Raw genomic sequence first — 16,732 nt, 5'->3', positions numbered from 1 at the left:
TCCACACACACACACCTCCACCTCCACACACACACACCTCCACCTCCACACCTCCACCTCCACACACACACACCTCCACCTCCACACACACACACACCTCCACCTCCACACACACACACACCTCCACACACACACACACCTCCACCTCCACACACACACACACCTCCACCTCCACACACACACACCTCCACCTCCACACACACACACCTCCACCTCCACACACACACACACCTCCACACACACACACCTCCACCTCCACACACACACACACCTCCACCTCCACACACACACACACCTCCACACACACACACACCTCCACCTCCACACACACACACACCTCCACCTCCACACACACACACCTCCACCTCCACACACACACACACCTCCACCTCCACACACACACACCTCCACCTCCACACACACACACACCTCCACCTCCACACACACACACCTCCACCTCCACACACACACACCTCCACACACACACACCTCCACCTCCACACACACACATACACCTCCACACACACACACACCTCCACACACACACACCTCCACCTCCACACACACACACCTCCACACACACACACCTCCACCTCCACACACACACATACACCTCCACACACACATACACCTCCACACACACATACACCTCCACACACATACACCTCCACACACATACACCTCCACACACACATACACCTCCACACACATACACCTCCACACACATACACCTCCACACACACACATACACCTCCACACACATACACCTCCACACACACACATACACCTCCACACACATACACCTCCACACACACACATCCACACACACACACCTCCACACACACACACACCTCCACACACACACCTCCACACACACACACCTCCACACACACCTCCACCTCCACACACACACACACACCTCCACACACACACACACACCTCCACCTCCACACACACACACACCTACACCTCCACACACACACCTCCACACACACCTACACCTCCACACACACACACCTCCACACACACACACCTCCACACACCTCCACACATACACACACCTCCACACACACACATCCACACACACACACCTCCACACACATACCTACACCTCCACACACACCTACACCTCCACACACACACACCTACACCTCCACACACACACACACCTACACCTACACCTCCACACACACACACCTACACCTCCACACACACACACACCTACACCTACACCTCCACACACACCTACACCTCCACACACACACACCTCCACCTCCACACACACACATACACCTCCACACACACATACACCTCCACACACACATACACCTCCACACACATACACCTCCACACACATACACCTCCACACACACATACACCTCCACACACATACACCTCCACACACATACACCTCCACACACACATACACCTCCACACACATACACCTCCACACACATACACCTCCACACACACACATACACCTCCACACACATACACCTCCACACACACACATACACCTCCACACACATACACCTCCACACACACACATCCACACACACACACCTCCACACACACACACACCTCCACACACACACCTCCACACACACACACCTCCACACACACCTCCACCTCCACACACACACACACACACACCTCCACACACACACACACACCTCCACCTCCACACACACACACACCTACACCTCCACACACACACCTCCACACACACCTACACCTCCACACACACACACCTCCACACACACACACCTCCACACACCTCCACACATACACACACCTCCACACACACACATCCACACACACACACCTCCACACACACCTACACCTCCACACACACCTACACCTCCACACACACACACCTACACCTCCACACACACACACACCTACACCTACACCTCCACACACACACACCTACACCTCCACACACACACACACCTACACCTACACCTCCACACACACCTACACCTCCACACACACCTACACCTACACCTCCACACACACACCTACACCTCCACACACACCTACACCTCCACACACACATACACCTCCACACACATACACCTCCACACACATACACCTCCACACACACATACACCTCCACACACATACACCTCCACACACATACACCTCCACACACACACATACACCTCCACACACATACACCTCCACACACACACATACACCTCCACACACATACACCTCCACACACACACATCCACACACACACACCTCCACACACACACACACCTCCACACACACACCTCCACACACACACACCTCCACACACACCTCCACCTCCACACACACACACACACCTCCACACACACACACACACCTCCACACACACACACACACCTCCACCTCCACACACACACACACACCTCCACCTCCACACACACACACACCTACACCTCCACACACACACCTCCACACACACACATACACCTCCACACACATACACCTCCACACACACACATACACCTCCACACACATACACCTCCACACACACACATCCACACACACACACCTCCACACACACACACACCTCCACACACACACCTCCACACACACACACACCTCCACACACACACCTCCACACACACACACACCTACACCTACACCTCCACACACACCTACACCTCCACACACACCTACACCTACACCTCCACACACACACCTACACCTCCACACACACCTACACCTCCACACACACACACACCTACACCTCCACACACACACACACCTACACCTCCACACACACACACACCTCCACCTCCACACACACACCTCCACCTCCACACACACACACCTCCACCTCCACACACACACACACCTCCACCTCCACACACACACACACCTCCACCTCCACACACACACACACCTCCACCTCCACACACACACACACCTCCACCTCCACACACACACACCTCCACCTCCACACACACACACCTCCACCTCCACACACACACACCTCCACCTCCACACACACACATACACCTCCACACACACATACACCTCCACACACATACACCTCCACACACATACACCTCCACACACACACATACACCTCCACACACACATACACCTCCACACACATACACCTCCACACACACACATACACCTCCACACACATACACCTCCACACACATACACCTCCACACACACACATATACCTCCACACACACACACACACCTCCACACACACACACACCTCCACACACACACCTCCACACACACACCTCCACACACACACACACACCTCCACACACACACACACACCTCCACACACACACACACCTCCACACACACACACACCTCCACACACACACACACCTCCACACACACACATCCACACACACACACACACCTCCACACACACACACACCTCCACACACACACACACCTCCACACACACACACACCTCCACACACACACCTCCACACACACACACACACCTCCACACACACACACACCTCCACACACACACCTCCACACACACACACCTCCACCTCCACACACACACACACACCTCCACCTCCACACACACACACACACACCTACACCTCCACACACACACACACCTACACCTCCACACACACACCTCCACACACACCTACACCTCCACACACACACACCTCCACACACACACCTACACACACACACCTCCACACACCTCCACACACACACATCCACACACACACATCCACACCTCCACACACACACACACCTACACCTCCACACACACCTACACCTCCACACACACACACACCTCCACCTCCACACACACACCTACACCTCCACACACACACACACCTCCACCTCCACACACACACCTCCACCTCCACACACACACCTCCCCACACACACACACCTCCACACACACACACACACACACACACCTTCACACACACACACCTCCACACACACACACACACCTTCACACACACACACACACCTTCACACACACACCTTCACACACACACACACACCTTCACACACACACACACACCTTCACACACACCTCTACCCACACACACACCTCCACACACACCTCTACCCACACACATACCTCCACACACCTCCACACACACATACCTCCACACACCTCCACACACACATACTTCCACACACCTCCACACACACATACCTCCACACACCTCCACACACACATACCTCCACACACACAAACCTCCACACACACATACCTCCACACACACATACCTCCACACACCTCCACACACACATACCTCCACACACCTCCACACACACATACCTCCACACACCTCCACACACACATACCTCCACACACCTCCACACACACATACCTCCACACACCTCCACACACACATACCTCCACACACGCGCACACACACACACACGGATGCAACTCCCTCCTGCCAGCAGGCCTGCCCCATCAGTGAACCCTGGGATGCACTGGGAGGGGCCTAAGATTCTCTCTTATTGACCCAGGCACTTTATAGGCCCTATGGGAATGGCCTTAGGTGTCTGGGTCAATCAGTCTTAGGCCTTTCCCAGGGTACACTGGGAAGGTCCGCCATTTTGATGAGGTGGGCCTGCCGGCAGGAGGGATTTGTCATTCCTCCTGCCGATTTTTTTAACAAAGATACAAGGGAGGAGTGGGGGAGTATGTGGGAATGTGGGCTTGTCTAGAAAGGTCTCTTTGGAGGGGTACTGGAAGGTATCAATGGATGGAAAGGGGAGAGAGGAATCTGGGATCTCCCTGCCAGTTCAGCTAATTACAGCAGGGGGATTCCCAATCAGCTGAGTTGGCAGGACTCACCATAGCAGCAATTTTAGGGAGTCTTGTCGACTCAACCGATCAGGGATTCCTCTGCTGTGATCATTTGATGGCAAGCTGTGGACTATTGTCATGATCCCACAGCAAAGTCAGGCGGCAAAAATGTAAGCCAGGATTTTCCGGGCCTACATTTCTGATGCCTATCTTTGCATGAATTGTGCTTATGTAGATGCTTTAGACTGCCTAACACCACTTCCTGCATTGACCATGTCTACATTGGCGTTGGGCAGCCTAAAGCATCTACATAGGTATTATTCTGGTGCCTTTTAGGTGCTGGTAGGCGCTTCAACCTCACCATTTTTTGCCATTTCTATATTTGCTGTTGCTATCACAGAGAAAAAGAATCTTTTCATACATCAGGCTAGTAAGCTACAAAATTTTGAAGCCAATTCCACATTTCATTCTAGAGAAATACGAGGGATCCTTAGAAAGTTTTCACATGTTTTATTTTTTTTTTAAACACTACTTATTAAATATCTCAAAAGAAAATTTTATCACTTTTCCATATAATCACTTTCTTTTCTGGATTGAGATATTAATACTTAAATGTATGAGCTTGCACAATAGTGGAGATTTTTTATTTATTATTGATGTGAAACACCACTGCATTTCGAGAGGTACGGGGATGTTAGGTTATGGCCCATATAAATACTTTAAGGGCGTAGTTTCTTGAAACCGGCACTGCAAACTGAGGACCCTCGCTCACACTTCACGTTATTTTGATTTATTTTTGATTAATGACTATGTGATAGAACAGTTACGATAGTCTTTCTGCATCAAATACAAGGGATTTTTGTTTTCTCTAGTTTTTTGTATTCCTTTGTTGTGGATTTTTGTTGGTGTGACTACACTTCCCCCTCCCCATTCGCGGTTTCCGCACTCACGATTTCACATAATTGTGATTTTTTTGGGGGGGAGGGGGAAAAAACACCCATATTTTTGCCTTCCCCCCGGCATCCCGGCCTTATCTTGTGGTCTAGCGGGCTTTCGGGGCAGGAGCGATCTTCGTACGCTCCTGGCCCTTGTAGATTGCCAGTAGGAAATGGCAGCCGTGAGCTCCCGCCGTAGTCTCGAGAGACTACGGGAACTCACGGCAGTCATTTCCTGTTGGCGATCTGCACGGGGCAGGTGTGTAGGAAGATCGCTCCTGCCCCGAAAGCTCGCTAGACCACCAGGTAAGGCCAGGATACTGGGGGAAGGCGGGAGGGAGGCAGGAGTGGGTCAGAGCTGGATATTCGGGGTCCGGCTCTGCCCCTATCCCCCGCGAATAACGAGGGAGATGTGTAGTCACAAGACATTCTACAACAAGCCCTCTTACCACTTCTCTCTCCCCAACCATCTCCCGCGAAAATATGAAAGTGCGGAAACTTTTTGAAGAACCCTAGTATTTGTGCAATGCATGAAGAATTAATTTTTATATTGCTGTACTTTTTGTGTATATTACTTTATGGTCCCAAATAGATTAATTAAAATGTATATTTACGTATACTTTGCAGTTTTGGGGGAAATGTTTTAGGGAACATCTGAATAATTGATTAAAAGTAGTCTTATTTGCAGATGGTACCATGGAGCAATCAGCCGAACAGATGCAGAGAATCTTCTAAGGTTGTGTAAGGAATGTAGCTACCTTGTAAGAAATAGTCAGACAAGCAAGCATGATTATTCACTATCACTGAAGTAAGTGAATTTTGAAATAACATAGTGAAAACATTTTTGTAACTTTTAGTTTAGTGATAATCAAGTATTGTTAATAAGACAAGATATCGCCAAATGATCTTCCTGTTCTGTCACTCTGCAGTCCTTTTACTAAATCTTAGTGTGCACTAAGTCCCAGATTCTCTATACGGCGCCAATATCTGTGGTCGCCGATTGCATGTCAGTCACGCAACAGTGCCGTATAAAGAATTGGTGCCTCTGGGAAAGATAGGTGGCAGAAATGTAGGCCAGGGTTTTCCAGGCCTATATTTCTGGCGCCTATCTTTGCCATGAATCATACCTACAAAGGTGCTTTATGGCGCCTAATGCCACATCCGGCATTAGCCAGGCCCATAGTGGCATTAGGCACCTCTGGGCACCTCTGGAGTTATGATTCCAGGTCCTTTAAGCACCGGGTAGGCGCTTTAAAGTCATTAATTGCTGTTTCAAATGGCGTTTCTCAGTTAACTTAGGTGCCGACAGGGCGCCATTTATAGAATTTCCCTCTTAAGTGTCATGTGGATCTTATGTATAAAATAGGAAACCCAGTATTTAGCTCATGCTAATTTATTCATAAATATATTTCCAGTGTAGTAGTTGTCATTCTGGACAAGCAAGTTATCTCCCTGTGGCCATGAGTCATTTTATGTGAGCCTCCTACTTCATTGGGAGCTCTACTGTCACCTGCAGTTTTTCCCTTCTTCAGATGAGATGGAAGGAGTGTTTCTGCTCTGCTCTCTTCTTTTGCTTATTCAGTGTTTTCGATATTTCTTTCGTGTTTTTAAGTGCTCGGAGCTTCTCACCTTTAGAGAAAAAGCAGACTGAGGTCTGAAGCTGACAGGCCCTGTTATCCAACCTGCATAAGTACCATATACTGTATACTTGAATATAAACAGAGATTTTTGGGCCCAAAAATAGGCATCTCGGTTTATATTTGGGTCAGCACTGACTTGCCCCCTCCCGAAACTGTTGCATGCCTCAGACGCTGTGTCTGGTTAGATGTCCGAAGATCAGCATTGAAGAGGAATTTTGAGCCAACAGTTGACCAAGGGTCAACGATTCGGAAGACGGTATCCTGTGAAGATACTGAGGGGAAAAATGGCTGGGAAGAAACAAGGGACAAATTGCAGGAGTCGACTAACCCAGAAGAAGAGGTTACAATGTCTGCAGCAAAAAAGAAGAAAATAAGGACCGAAGCACAGGGAAAGGAAAGGAGGACAGCAAAATACCAGGATCTAAAGTGCATATATGCTAATGCAAGGAGCCTAAGAAACAAAATGGGGGAACTAGAAGCCTTGGCCAACGCAGAAGTCATCGACATCATTGGAATCTCTGAAACATGGTGGAATGAGGAAAGCAAATGGGATACAGCACTACCGGGATACAAGCTCTATCGCCAGGACAGATCAGGACAAAAAGGAAGTGGAATAGCCCTATACATAAAAGAAGGCATACAATCCACAAGAATGGACACAGCAGAGATGGCCAACAAGCTGGAATCTCTATGGGTTAAAATACCGGGAAGGAAAGGGCCTGAAATAAAGATGGGCCTATATTATCGCCCACCCGGGCAAACCGGAGATATCGATGAGGAAATGGAAGCCGAGATGAAGCGAGAATGCAAAAGCGGCAACACAGTTATTATGGGAGACTTCAACTACCCTGGGATAGACTGGAGTCTTGGAAGCTCAAAATGCGCTAGGGAGACAAAATTCCTGGAAGCTACACAGGATTGCTTCATGGAGCAACTTGTTAGAGAACCGACGAGAGGAAATGCCACTCTGGATCTAATCCTAAATGGGTTAAGGGGACCTGCAAAGGAAGTAGAAGTAGTGGGACTGTTGGGAAACAGCGATCATAATATGATCAAGTTCAAGGTTGAGGTAGGAGTATCAAAAGGCAAGAGATCCATAGCGACAACCTTTAACTTCAGGAAATGAAACTACGAAGCAATGAGGGAATTGGTAAGGAAGAAACTTAGGAACACTTCCAAAGCATGGCTAACGGTAAATCATGCCTGGTCCTTCTTCAGGGATATGGTGAGCGAGGTGCAAAATCTGTATATCCCCAGATTCAGGAAGGGTTGCAAAAAGAATCGAACAAAAGACCCGGTGTGGATAACCAAAATAGTGAAGGAAGCGATAGGCAATAAGAAAAATTCATTCAAGAAATGGAAAAAGGACAAAACTGAGAGGAACCAGAAAGAGCACAAGAAGCATCAAAAAGAATGTCACTGTGAGGTTCGGAAAGCCAAAAGAGAGTATGAAGAGAGGCTAGCCAGGGAAGCAAGAAATTTCAAACCGTTCTTCAGATATGTTAAAGGGAAGCAGCCGGCTAGAGAGGAAGTGGGACCGCTGGACGTCGGAGACAGGAAGGGAGTGGTGAAGGAGGAGAAGGTAGTGGCAGAAAGGCTTAACATATTCTTCTCGTCTGTATTTACTAAAGAAAACATGTCCAACATACCGGAACCTGAGCAATTCTTCAACGGAAGTCAGGCAGAAAAATTTACATCCATAGAAGTGAGCCTTGAGGACGTTCGCAGGCAGATAGAAAAACTAAAAATTGACAAATCCCTGGGTCCGGATGGCATACATCCAAGGGTTCTGAAGGAATTAAAGGAGGAGATAGCGGAACTACTGCAGCAAATTTGCAACTTATCCCTGAAAACAGGCGAGATCCCGGAAGATTGGAAGATAGCCAACGTTACGCCCATCTTTAAAAAGGGATCAAGAGGTGACCCGGGAAACTACAGGCCGGTGAGCCTGACTTCGTTTCCGGGGAAAATGGCAGAAGCACTGATAAAAGAAAACATTGATCAACATTTTGAAAAACACGAACTTCTGATAACCAGCCAGCATGGTTTCTGCAAGGGAAGATCGTGCCTAACGAACTTATTGCACTTCTTCGAAGGGATCAACAAACGGATGGACAAAGGAGACCCCATAGACATCATATATCTAGATTTCCAAAAAGCCTTTGACAAGGTGCCCCATGAATGTCTAGTCCGGAAACTGAAGAACCATGGGGTGGAAGGAGAAGTACATAGATGGATCAGAAACTGGTTGGAGGGTAGAAAACAAAGGGTAGGAGTGAAGGGTCACTACTCCGACTGGAGGAGGGTCACGAGTGGTGTCCCGCAAGGCTCGGTGCTCGGGCCGCTGCTATTTAATATCTTCATAAATGATCTAGAAACAGGGACGAAGTGCGAGATAATAAAATTTGCGGACGACACCAAACTATTTAATGGAGCTCGGACTACAGAGGACTGCGAAGAATTGCAAAGGGACTTGAACAAACTAGAAGAATGGGCAGCGAGATGGCAGATGAAGTTCAACATTGAGAAATGTAAAGTATTACATATGGGGAGCAGAAACTCGACGTACAACTATACAATGGGAGGGATGTTATTGAATAAGAGTACCCAGGAAAGGGACTTGGGGGTATTGGTGGACATGACAATGAAGCCGTCGGCAGAGTGTGCAGCAGCCGCTAAGAGAGCGAATAGAATGCTTGGTATAATCAAAAAGGGTATTACAGCCAGAATGAAAGAAGTTATCCTGCTGTTGTACCGGGCGATGGTGCGCCCGCATTTGGAGTACTGCGTCCAATATTGGTCGCCATACCTTAAGAAGGATATGGCGTTAGTCGAGAGGGTTCAGAGGAGAGCGACACGTCTGATAAAAGGTATGGAAAACTGTCATATTCTGAGAGATTGGAGAAGCTGGGTCTCTTTTCCCTGGAGAAGAGGAGACTTAGAGGAGATATGATAGAGACTTATAGGATCATGAAGGGCATAGAGAGAGTAAAGAGGGACAGATTCTTCAAACTTTCTAATAATAAAAGAACAAGAGGGCACTCGGAAAAGTTGATAGGAGACAGATTCAAAACGAATACTAGGAAGTTCTTTTTTACCCAACATGTGGTGGACACCTGAAATGCGCTTCCAGAGGACATAATAGAGCAGAGTACGGTACTGGGGTTCAAGAAAGGATTGGACAAATTCCTACTGGAAAAGGGGATAGAGGGGTTTAGATAGAAGATTACTGCACAGGTCCTGGACCTGTTGGGCCATCGCGTGAGCGGACTGCTGGGCATGATGGACCTCGGGTCTGACCCAGCAGAGGCATTTCTTATGTTCTTATGATTATTCTCCTTTCCAGCTACTATAAAGAGCTGAGGTAGGCTGCAGCTCATTGCCAGCATAGGTCACAGTGAATAAGGCTATTACAGGCTCTGAGGTGCATCGAGGTGGGGGGGGGATGTATGAAAATCAGGTTTTTGAGGGTTTCTGCATGTTCCCCCCCTCCTCAAACATCCTAAATTTGCCAATTTTTTTTTCCTTTTTCTAGAAAAGATTTTGTTCTAAGTTAATACCTTTTAAGTATTTAAACATCTGAATCATATCTCCCCTTCCCTCCTTTCCTCTAGAGTATACATATTTAGGGCTTCCAGTCTCTTCTCATACGTCTTTTGGCGCAAATCTCCTACCATTTTCGTTGCCCTCCTCTGGACCGTTTCAAGTCTTCTTATGTCCTTCACCAGATACGGTCTCGAAAACTAAACACAATACTCGAAGTGGGACATCACCAATGAACCTGTACAGGGGCACAGTTTTTTCACCTTTAGATCTTTGGACACTATCACCCCAAGGTACTTTTCCCCATCCGTGCATATCAGCCTCTCACCTGCCAGCAAATACGGCTCCTTCTGATTATTAATCCCCAAATGCATTTCTTTACATTGAATTTTAGTTGCCAAATATTAGACCATTCCTCTAAATTTTGTAGATCCTTTTTCATATTTTCCACTGCCTCATCGGTGTCTACTGTGTTACAAATCTTGGTGTCACCCACTAAAAGGCAAACCTTTCCTTTCACTCCTTCAGCAATGTCACTCACAAACATACTGAACAGGATCGGCCCCAGCACCAAACCCTGAGGGACTCCACTACTCACCTTTCCTTCCTCTGATCGACTTCCATTAACCACCACCCTCTGGTGTCTATCCGACAACCAGTTTCTAATCCAGTTCACCACTTTGGGTCCTAACTTCAGCCCATCAAATTTGTTCAAGAGCCTCCTATGAGAAACCGTGTTAAAGGCTTTGCTGAAATCTAAGTAAACGACATCTAGCATATATCCTTGATACAGTTGTCTGGTCATCCAATCAAAAAAATTCAGTCAGGTTCATTTGGCACGATTTACCTTTAGTAAAGCCATGTTGCTTCAGATCCTTTAACCCATTAGATTCTAGGAAGTACACTATCCTTTCTTTCAGCAACACTTCCATTATTTATCCAACAACTGAAGTGAGGTTTACTGGCCTGTAGTTTCCTGCTTCATCTCTGCGACCACCTTTGTGAATAGGGACCACATTCACTTTTCTCCAATCCCCAGGAACCACTCCAGTCTCCAGAGATTTGTTGAACAAGTCTTTAATAGGTCCCGCCATAACCTCTCTGAGCTCTCTCAGTATCCTGAGATGGATCCCGTCCGGTTTCATTTGCTTTGTCCACCTTCAGTTTTTTAAGTTGTTCGTAAACACTTTCCTCTGTGAACGGCACAGAATCTACTCCATTTTCTTGTGTAACATTGCCAGACAATCTCGGTCCTTCTCCAGGATTTTCTTCCATGAACACAGAACAGAAGTATTTATTTATCACGTTTGCTTTTTCCTTATCACTCTCCACATATCGATTCATAACATCTTTTAAGAACATAAGAACATAAGCATTGCCCCTGCCGGGTCAGACCAGGGGTCCATCGTGCCCGGCAGTTCAGTCTCGCCGCGGCCCCCAGGACCATGGCCTGTAAGTGCTTCTAACCTAAAACGTTCATACCCTATTCGCCTAATGTCCTGTAAGTAACTCTCTATCTGCACCCTGCAATCCACTTCGCTTCCATGAAGTCATCCAGTCCTTTTTGATCACCAGTGTTGTACTCTGTCCTATCACCTCTCCTGGAAGCGCGTTCCAGGTGTCCACCACCCGCTGAGTGAAGAAGAACTTCCTTGCATTCGTTTTGAATCTGTCTCCCCTCAGTTTTTCTGAATGACTTCTTGTTTTTGTTGTCCCTGCTAGTCTAAAGAATCTGTCCCTCTCCACCTTCTCTATGCCTTTCATGATTTTATAAGTCTGTATCATGTCCCTCTCAGTCTCTGCTTTTCCAGGGTAAAGAGCCCCAGCTTGTCCAGCTTTTCAGCATATGAAAGATTCTCCATGCCCTTTATCATCCTTGTTGCTCTCCTCTGGACCCTCTCGACTATCGCCATGTCCTTCTTAAGGTACGGCGACCAGTATTGGACACAGTACTCCAGATGTGGGCGCACCATTGCTCGATACAGTGGCAGGATAACTTCCTTCGTTCTGGTAGTGATATCTTTTTTGATAATGCCCAACATTCTGTTTGCTTTCTTTGAGGCTGCTGCACATTGTGCCGTCGGCTTCATTGTTTTATCCACCAATACCCCCAGGTCTTTTTCTAGGTTGCCTTCCCCCAGTACCCTCCCTCCCATTGTATAGCTGTGCATGGGGGTTCCCCTTCCCTATGTGCAAGACCTTACATTTCTCCACATTGAAGCTCATCTGCAATCTTTTTGCCCACTCATTCAGATTGTTCAGGTCACTGTGCAGTTCTTTGCATTCCTCAACAGTTCTGACCCTGCTGGAGAGTTTTGTGTCATCCGCGAACTTGATAACTTCGCACTTCGTCCCCGTTTCCAGATCATTAATGAATATATTGAACAACAGCGGTCCCAGCACTGACCCCTGCAGGACACCACTTGTGACCCCTTTCCAGTCAGAGTAGTGTCCCTTTACTCCTACCCTCTGCTTCCTCCTACCGTCCGCCAGCCGATTTTTGATCCATCTGTGCATGTCCCCTTCCATCCCATGGCTCCACAGTTTCTTCAGTAAGCGCTCATGGGGAACCTTGTCGAAGGCTTTTTGGAAATCTAGATATACGATGTCTATGGGGTCACCTTGGTCCAATTGTTTGCTTATCCCCTCAAAGAAATGCAGTAGATTCGTTTGCCATGATCGTCCTTTACAGAAACCATGCTGGCTTGTTTCCATCAGATTATTTCTTTCTATATGCTCATTGATACCTTCCCTGATCAGTGATTCGGCCCTCTTCCCCAGAACTGAGGTTAAGCTCACCGGTCTATAGTTCTCCGGGTCGCCTCTTGATCCTGTTTTGAAGATTGGTGTAACATTCGCTATCCTCCAGTCCTCCGGGATTACCCCAGTTCTCAAAGATAGGTTGCAAATATGCCGCAGTTTAATTCCCTTGCATTTCATTCTTCTTTCTGTCCCCTTCCTGACCTGCCAACTCCTGAATGTTGTCTCTTTGGTCTTCCCTTTGTGGTATGTTCATATTGCCTTCCCCTTGTGGTGTGTTCCTATTGTCCTCCTCTTGTTCCTTCCCATCATCCAGTTCCATTTGGACTTCCCCTTGCAGTATATTCATCCTGTCCTCCTCTCGCTTCTTCTGTCTCCCTTGTTTTTCCATAGCCTGTTGCTTGCCACATGCATCTTCCCAGCATTCTTCCCCCTCAGTACCCTCACTAGATATTGTCTCCCGAACCGTCGACACCAGGTCGACTGTCGGCTTTCCCCTTCTGCTTAGTTTAAAGCTTGCTCTATCGCTCTTCTGACGTTATTTGCTAGTTGTCTAGTTCCCGCCGGGCTCAGGTGTTGACCATCCTTCTTGAAGAGCTTGTTCTTGCCCCAGAACGTTGTCCAGTTCCTCACGAAGAAAAATCCCTCTTCCTCACACCATCTCCTCATCCACGCATTTATTGATTGCAGTTCCGTCTGCCTCTTTGCTTCTGCCCTAGGCACTGGCAGGATCTCTGAGAAGGCTATCCTCTGGGTCCTCATCTTCAGTTTCCTTCCTAAGATCTTGAACTGTTCAGTCAGTGCATTCTTGCTGTAGTCTCTCCTGGGGACATCGTTCGTCCCGACGTAGACTATCACTGCTGTCTCTTCCATCTCTGCTCCCTCCAGGATTCTTTCAATCTTGTCGACGATGTCTTTCGTTCTTGCCTCTGGGAGACAGGTCACTAGCCGATCCTCTCTCCCTCCTGCTATGTGACTGTCTACTTGCCTTAGGATTGAGTCTCCCACCAGGATTGCAGATTTCCCTTTTTTCAGCCTCCGTTGCGGTTGCAGGTCTGTGTTCTTCGTTTCTTCTTGCTCTAGGCACTGATAGTGTCTCGCCTCTTCCTTCAGCAAAGTTCCTCCGTGGGTATCCTCTACCTTGGTGTCAGATGTTTCTTGTCCTCCGCTCTCTGTGTCTTCCTCATGTTCCTGTTCTTCCACTCTCCTGTAGGCATCTTCGATGAACTTCTCGAGCTCCCTGACTTGTTCCTCGATGCACCTCTCTCGCATGGGGTCTTCGCTGTCTGGAAGGGGTCTTCTGAGATGTAGAGTCCCTCCAGCTCCTGGATCCTGAGCTTCAGACGACTAACTTCGCTCTTCAGGCTCTTCAGTTCCTAACATCGTCCACACACATACGACTGCCACCCGGAGGGGAGGTAGTCATACATGTGGCAGTCTGTGCAGTACACTGGGAAGCTCATCTTCCGGATTCCTTCAGCTTCCATTCTTGTCTGCCCTCTAGGAGTCCTGGTGCTCATTGTTAGTATGTTCACTCCTGTGCCTGGCTCTTCCTTACCTTCTTCATCTTCTGCTTCCCTTTGTTTGTGCGTGTGTGTTGTTTGCCTCTTGTATGCCATTTGTGCCTGCCTTCTCCTTTTGCTCGTGTATATGTGTTCTCTCTTGAGTCCGCCTTTCATAGTCCTGCTGTGCTTGTTGCTGTCTTTATGTATGTGTGTGCGTGTGCTACCTCCTTGGCCTACCTCTACTTAGTCTTCTGCCCCTACTTCTGTTCTTCAGTGCCTTCCTTGCCTGCCGCTTCTCTTTGTATGTGGTCCCCCCTGGGCCTACTCCTTCCTTTTCTTCTGTTTTTGCTGCCCCTTTGCCTTTTTTTTTTTTTTGCTTTTATGTGTGCGTGTATGTGTATACTTCCTTACCTTGCTGTCTTCCTTTCTTGAGGTCCTTGGATGTAGCGACAAGGCCCTTCTTAAGGCCCTTTGCAAAGGCGCTCTTGCTAAGGCAAGCGCCTTTGCCGCGTGCCGTTGGCTCCCTCCCTTTTAAGGGGGAGTTCGGACTGACTCAGTGTGGGTGGGCAGAGCCTTCTCTCGCCGCTACCCGCTCCTTGCTGCTGCTAGCTAGTCTCCGGCTTCCCTGGCTTCTCTCCTCTCACTCCTCCTTCTCTCTTCGCCGCTGCTTCCACGCAGCTCAGTGCTGTCTTCGCGCCGCGGCTCCCTCCCTTTAAGGGGGAGTCCGGGCGATGATGCTGCGCTGACGTGGTGGGGGTGAGCGGAGCCTCATCTCGCCGCTACCTGCTCCATGCCGCTGCTAGCTGGTCTCTGGCTCCCCTGGCTTCTCTCCTCTCACTCTGCCTTCTCTCTTCGCCACTGCTTCCATGCGGCTCAGTGCTGTATTCGCGCTGCGGCTCCCTCCCTTTAAGGAGGAGTCCAGGTGATGATGCTGCACTGATGCGGTAGGGGTGGCTGGAGCCTTTCGCCGCTACCCGCTCCTTGCCGCTGCTAGCTGGTCTCCGGCTCCCCTGGCTTCTCTCTTCTCACTCCTCCTTCTTTCTTCGCCACTGCTTCCACGCGGCTCAGTGCTTAGTTTCACAATTCTATTTTTCATCTTCCTCCTTTCACTAATATCTGAAAAAAAATGTGTCTCCATTTTTTACATTTTTAGCCATTTGCTTTTCTGCCTGCATGTTCGCCAGACATATCTCTCTTGGCTTCTTTCAGTTTCACCCTGTAGTCCTTTCTGTACTCCTCTTCTTGGTTTTTTTTATATTTCAGGAACGCCAACTCTTTTGCCTTTATTTTCTCTGCCACTAGTTTGGAGAACCATATCTGTTTCCTTTTTCTCTTGTTTTTATTTATTTTCTTCACATAAAGGTTCGTAGCCACTGTTTTTCCACTTCTCTTATGTCCTCCCTTCCTAACAGCTCTTTCTTCGGGTACTCTCCCATTTTATTAAAGTCTGTATGTTTGAAATATAGGGCTTTAAGTATTGCATGACCGCTCTCCACTTTAGCTGTTATATCAAACCAAACCATTTGATGATCGCTACTTCCCAGGTGAGCACCTACTCGAATATTAGAGATATTCTCC

General features: G+C 48.2%; 1 protein-coding gene across 1 annotated transcript in view; it reads left to right on the top strand.

Moving 5' to 3' along the window:
- SHB (SH2 domain containing adaptor protein B) overlaps positions 1 to 16,732 on the top strand; it is a 175,082-nt gene that overhangs the window by 118,938 nt on the left and 39,412 nt on the right. Inside the window, exon 5 of the mRNA XM_033917607.1 lies at positions 6,395 to 6,514. Coding sequence (XP_033773498.1) covers positions 6,395 to 6,514 — 120 coding nt within the window. The remainder of the gene's footprint in view (positions 1 to 6,394; positions 6,515 to 16,732) is intronic.

This window comes from Geotrypetes seraphini, chromosome 1 (assembly GCF_902459505.1).
Source record: "Geotrypetes seraphini chromosome 1, aGeoSer1.1, whole genome shotgun sequence".
NCBI lineage: Eukaryota > Metazoa > Chordata > Amphibia > Gymnophiona > Dermophiidae > Geotrypetes > Geotrypetes seraphini.
This window is presented reverse-complemented; position numbering and strand designations above follow the sequence as displayed.